General features: G+C 45.3%; 1 protein-coding gene across 2 annotated transcripts in view; it reads left to right on the top strand.

The window, feature by feature from the left end:
• Positions 1 to 350: 350 nt before the first annotated feature.
• SLAIN2 (SLAIN motif family member 2) overlaps positions 351 to 6,000 on the top strand; it is a 34,746-nt gene continuing 29,096 nt past the window's right edge. Inside the window, exon 1 of one of the 2 annotated variants that reach the window (XM_042808028.1) lies at positions 351 to 946. In XM_042808028.1, coding sequence (XP_042663962.1) covers positions 591 to 946 — 356 coding nt within the window. In that variant the 5' untranslated portion in view covers positions 351 to 590. The remainder of the gene's footprint in view (positions 947 to 6,000) is intronic. The other variant, XM_042808029.1, reaches the window with a different exon arrangement.

Below are 6,000 nucleotides of genomic sequence, written 5' to 3'. Positions count from 1 at the left end.
TCTGCCACGCACACACAGAGGGCCCAAGACCATGAGGAGGGCCTTGGCTCAGGGGCACGCCTCGTATCTTTTAGACGACTGGAGCGTTTTGGTCATGTATCCCGGGGCTTCGAGTACAACTCCTGGGCGGGACCGATGGCCCCCAAGGGTCGGAGGCCAGGCCGGCCCAGGCTGTTCCCTCAGGAGCGAGGCTGCCGGAGGAGCCCCTCGGCCGGCGCCAGGCAGCGGTCTGACAGGGCCACGGAGAGGCGAGCGGCGGCGACCCACGTCCCGCCGCGACCCACGCCCCGCGGCCGCCCGCAGGGCCCACCCCCACGGGTGGAGAAGCGAAGGCGGCGGCGCTTCCGGGCGACGCGGCTGACGCCAGGGCGGTGGGGCGGGCCGAGGGAGGCGGTAAGATGGCGGCGGCCGCCTGATGCCGCCTCCTCCGCCCCCGTCGCCGCTGAAGAGGCGGTGGCAGCAGCGCCCGTGTCCCGGCCCGCCCCACCCCGCCGCGCCGCAGCCCTCCCCCGCCGCGGGCCGCCCGGCCATGTAGACGGGGCGGCGCGGCCGCCTTTCCCCGCGCAGCCGCCCCTCCGCCGTCGGGCGCCATGGAGGACGTCGGCTCGGGCGTGAACGCGGACGCGGAGGTGCGGAAGCTGCAGGAGCTGGTGAAGAAGCTGGAGAAGCAGAACGAGCAGCTCCGCAGCCGCCACGGCGCCCTGCCCGCCGGCCCCGCTAGCCCCAAGCGCCTCCAGGGCGGCGGGCCCTCCCCGTCGCCCCCCGCCGCCTCCCCGCCCGACGGCCGCTGCCTCAGCCCCAGGGCCGCCGCCCGCCGGCCGCCCCCCGAGGAGCCCGGTGGCGGCGCGGCCGGCGAGGAGGGCAACGGCCTCCTGGACGACGCGGCGCTGCTCAGGCCGGAGGAGCTGGAGCGGTTGGCCGGCTGCGAGGAGGACGAGACCGGCTGGTGAGGGGGGGGGGGGCGGCCGGGGTGGGGATGGGGTGGGGGGGCGCCGTCCTTCCCGCACCCCCGCCGTCCCCGGGAGGAAGGCGCCGTCTCCAGACGTGCGCCCCGGTGTCGGAGGTGGGCTCGGGGCTTTGTGTCGGGGAGGCAGGCGGCCTCGCCCGCCGGGGCTGGATGAAGGGATCAGTTCCCCGGGTTGCGCTGAAGCCTGCAGGGGAAGCGTGGTGTGGTTTCTGCTCACCGCGTCGCACCTCCCCGGGGGCCTGCAGCTCGGTGCTTTTGTTCGGCCGCGGTGAGAGTATCGCATCGGGTGCCTTGGAGACCAAGGCAGGCTCCAGTTCTGGCTGCAGAATCGCTTTTCGGTGTTTTCACGAGTTCAGAAGGTGTGCGGAGGTGTTGAGAAACTTGTGGAAAATCGCTAGGGTAGCACAGAATTGGTTTGCAGCTACTGCTACGCTTCTTCAGACGTCTGTCAAACGTGTTTTAAGTCTTGATTTCTTTCAGCTGTGAAGATAGCAAATGTAACATTGACTTTCATCTCATAAAGGTGTTGTCCTTAGGTGTTTTCACTTACTGCTCATGATGTAGCACCAAGGTTTACCCTAGGCCGTTCCTCTCACTTGAAATGGACTGCTTACTCTGCTGCTTCAGCAGAAATGCTTGCAGGTGGCAGTTCACCTTGTCTTTATAACACTTGGATGAGCTTCTACTGATAATCAAGAAGGCTTGCTCTTTTTTAACATCATGCTGTTCTCCAGCTGGCTGCGAAGTCTCCTATGACACTAGTTGAGGGGCAGCATTAGAGCTGCAGGAGAAACAGTGGGGAGGAGAACAGTGTCAACAGAGAAACACAAGGGGAGCATGTACAGGGAGAAGTGTAACAAAAGCAGTCTGACTTGGATCAGAACTGGTTGTAGGTTCATCTACAAAGGTCTCATTCTGGAGTGAACATGTGGACAGATTTAAAAAACAAACAAACAGAAATGTCTTTCAGAGTTTAAAGACAACTTTTAAAATGCTGGAATGATTCCATACATGAGCAATGTTGTAGTTCCTCAGGGAGGAGACAATATGTGCACTTCCTTGGAGACGTCATTTGCCTGACATCCAGCCTGATCCGCTGGACAAGTATGAGAGCATAATTTTATTCTCATCCAACACGAGCTTACTAAATTAATATGAGGCATCATCTTCCAGATGATGAGTCTGTGCAAGGCAGCTATTCTTATTTCTCATCTTATGCCTTGTAGTCTACTGGTTTATAGCACGTGAGGGAAATCGAATATACTAAGTTTGCACAATAAGTTTGGAGTGGGAGGGCCAAATTTGTGAATGTCATGAATTCTAGTGACAACAGATGTTATTTTATATATTAATCCTAAATCATTGGCAACATAATGTATCTCTTCAGTGAAAGTTAATGTCACAGCAGAGCATATGGTGACAGTGATGCCATCAATGCTGTGTGGTTTTGTTTATGCAGTTCTGGACACTCATGGGCAGGTGGCATAGTTCACTGAGCGCTGCTCTTGCTTGTGTCAGGTGTTTGGCACATTACGCTGCCTGTTGTGATGTCACTTGTGTTTCTATTGGAAGTTCTAGTCCTCAGAAGACAACAAAACTTAAATGCAGTCTACTACATGTTTTCATTGCCTTCCTAATATTTAGCAACTATAATACTAATTTTCAATCTCAGACATGGGACAATGATTGAGACACAAAAACATGCACTTAGAAAAGAGCAGTTGTTAAAATTTACTTATCGTCTTACATATCAAGAAATATGGCTATGTAATTAAAAAAATGTCTTTTCATGCTATAGTTTAATATGCATTTAATGATAAATGTGGTTTGGCTAGATTGATGGTTTTGGTTTTGTTTTTGTTTTTTTCAAATTGCTCTGTAAAAATGGAAATCAAACTCTTGGAATTTCTGAGCGCCATTTAATTCAATTATTGAGGCACTAAGTATTCTAAGACCTTTTTTTTCTTATGAAGATAGGATGACTTTGTGCATTGGATGAATAGAGGTTATTGCTCTAAATGAAGTTGGAAATTTTCAGAGGGCTAGTGGAACAATCAAAAAGAAACAAGCCTGTGAAAATAGGAGGGATGACGTAAGTGGATTTTTCTTAAACTCTTTCATAAAGATCCCACTCTTAAGGCCTCGGTTATGCAGGGTCACTCAAAAAGTAATTGAATCAACTGAAAGGGTGAATGTACTTGATGAAATTGAAACATCATGTGAACTCTTTCAGGTTTAAATGGATTTGGATCACTACCGCTTAACCCAAAGTTCTGTTTAAACTATGGGATTGTTTAACTGTGGAAATCAAAGACTACTTACCAGCTGAGGAGGCTGCACATGGAAACACACTCAATTTAAATCACAGTTTGTGCATTAAAAAATTGATTCATCTTGCTTGTTTTGACTGTCTACATAGAGAAGCTTAGATTTGTCTTTGCTTTTGATTTCAGAAGGACCTTGCTGTGAGACATGATGAAGGGTGCTGGTTATTTCTGTTCTTCTCTGCTTTGTGTAATACAGGCATTTTTTCAGTCCATGTATTCATATACCCCATTATGAAATTGTCTGCAGTCTTGTAATGGCAGAAGAAATAGTGTTCTTCACTGCTAAAATTACGTTTTATATTTAATGCTCACATGAGGTTAATGTCTGTGAAGTTTGGCTATGAATTTAAGATGAAACAGTTGATACTGTGACTGAAATTGATACTGGAATGTGACTTGTTTTTCAAATCTATGTTTTGGATTTTAATTCTTTAAATGCCTTTATATAAGTCTACACAGGACAGAATTGTAAAGTGAAAAATTAAAGGAGAAAGTAAAACTAGCCTAAATTACTAATAAGTGAAAGGAACTTTGATCCTGCTGCTTTAGCAGCAGCATTAGCTATTAAAACAGCATTAAAGTATTAGTGTATGTTGGGACTTCAATTTTTTTGCTTGTTTGTTTTTCTTTGCTGTGGCTAGTTAAATCCAGACATGTTTTAGGTTTTAAACTAGCACATAAGACAATCTTAAAATCACATGGTAAATTACTAAATATATTTTGGTGAATATAAATTGAGCTCCTTAGCCATATGCTTCTGAATCACTTTTAACACGCTGAAACTTTCTTCCTGATAGAGCAGTGAAGGTTGCAGACAGGCACATACACACAGTACTGAGCTGCACCGAGGCCCACGGAGGCTTTGCTTCAGGCCTGCTAATTACTTCCTCAAGAAGTTACCAGTGACTTTGGTAATTTATTCTATGGGTGTTGCTATTTAGTTGTTCTTGAACCAGATTGGATCAAATCTAAATTTTTTTCTAATTTCCATCTGAACAGGTCTTTTATTAATTAATTAAAAAGGAAAAAGGACAGGAAGGGGGACCGGAGAGGAGATGTCTTCTGAGAGGCAGGATGAGGTACACGGTTCCTTGCCTGACTTGCTGGGTAAGGCTGGGTGTGTAGCACATTTAAGACAACTTGGCAACAGTGCACAAAATGTCTTGCTATGCTTCTTTTTAAGAGCTGCCCCAAGTTTATTGCAGGTTAATGTGCACACGAGGGCAATTACTGTAGTTTAGTTAGTGTGCTGTGAATCCACTGTAACTTGCTTTGTGGTTACTTGTTACACAGTCACTTACCTAAACTTTCGGAGCAGCTTTTTTTTAAATGTGAGGAAAACACACAGTGCTTTTTCTTTAAAATTTATATGCAATATGTGCGTAAAAGAGTATAGAGCTTGCTGTGTATTAGTTTTGTACGTATAATTGCTCAGCAAACTTCAGAACAGTTGCCTCCTCTTTAAATGATAGTGCTATAAAAGTTAGCTGAGCACTTATCAGTGTTTTCACGTCACTGCAATCTGAAGTCTCTTTGGTAGGGCTGATATAGCTAACAGCTGACTGACTTCACTTACAAGCAAAAGGCAGTTACTGTGTGTTTAAAGTGAAATTGCTGGAGGGTTGTTTATATTAATAAATAGTTCAAAGTAGTATTTTTAGTGGTTTTGAAGACCTCACATTGGTTTGGTATCCTGTTTAGTTAAAATGGAAAGCAAGTACTTTTACTATTATACACATTCTCATTCAGCAGCCATTTCTATTATATTGGCACCTATTTTTAATAGTCTATGTTTCTGTTGTAGTCATTCATTACAGTTAGCTAAGTGGCTCTTTTGAGATACAGAGGATGAAAATGTGGTTGCCATCTGTAATGATTGTCTTTCAGTTTATGTTGCTGAAACATGCTCCTTTGAGGACTAACTTTGTTTTGAAACCTTAAAAGTTTGTCATAGTGAGCTAGTAAAGTGTAGGGTGAGTGTTTTAGGACAGAGCTGCACTTGAATGAACTCCCATTGCTGAAATTACATTGCAGCATTTCTTTTTCAGTTGTTGAAATTACATTGTATTAATGTGGTTTAGGCCTCCTGGAAACTGGGCAGCTCCTGATCAATTCTTGCCCTGTGACCTAAGTAAAAGAGAAATTGATGCTTTTCATTTTGTGGCAGATTAAATGTAAATCTGATTTAAAGTGGGCTTTTTTAATCCAAATTCGCATAATGGCTTCTCGAACTAGGAAGATAATTTGAGAAGCATGTGAGAGAACTAAGGATGAGGGAAGTTACCACTTTGTCTAGTGAAACAACTGGTAAAACATAAAATAATACTCCGTTTCACTACTGTCTTTGAGATACCTATATTTTTGTGAAATGGATATTTGAGGACTGTAGGAAGATTATTTTTTTCCATTTCTAACTTCTTATGGCTTTTATACATTTTTGATATTATGAAAGCTTTGATACAAATTTCTTTTACCGTCTTAATGGTATTCCTGAACTCTACCTCATAATCACGTCTAGTTTAGGTATGATTCACATTTCTACTTTCTGTAGGTGTTGGTATAGGTTTCAAGACTAGTAATTAAGCAGACTTATATTTTGGAATACAATAGGACACAGAACTTCTCAACTTTTCTCTGTTCTATGAAAGGATCAACAATGCTAGGTTAGAGCATATATGCTCTAGCAAATTCCTTCTGAAAAGCTTC

This window comes from Tyto alba, unplaced genomic scaffold, assembly GCF_018691265.1.
Source record: "Tyto alba isolate M040663 unplaced genomic scaffold, T.alba_DEE_v4.0 Super-Scaffold_6, whole genome shotgun sequence".
Lineage (NCBI taxonomy): Eukaryota > Metazoa > Chordata > Aves > Strigiformes > Tytonidae > Tyto > Tyto alba.
This window is presented reverse-complemented; position numbering and strand designations above follow the sequence as displayed.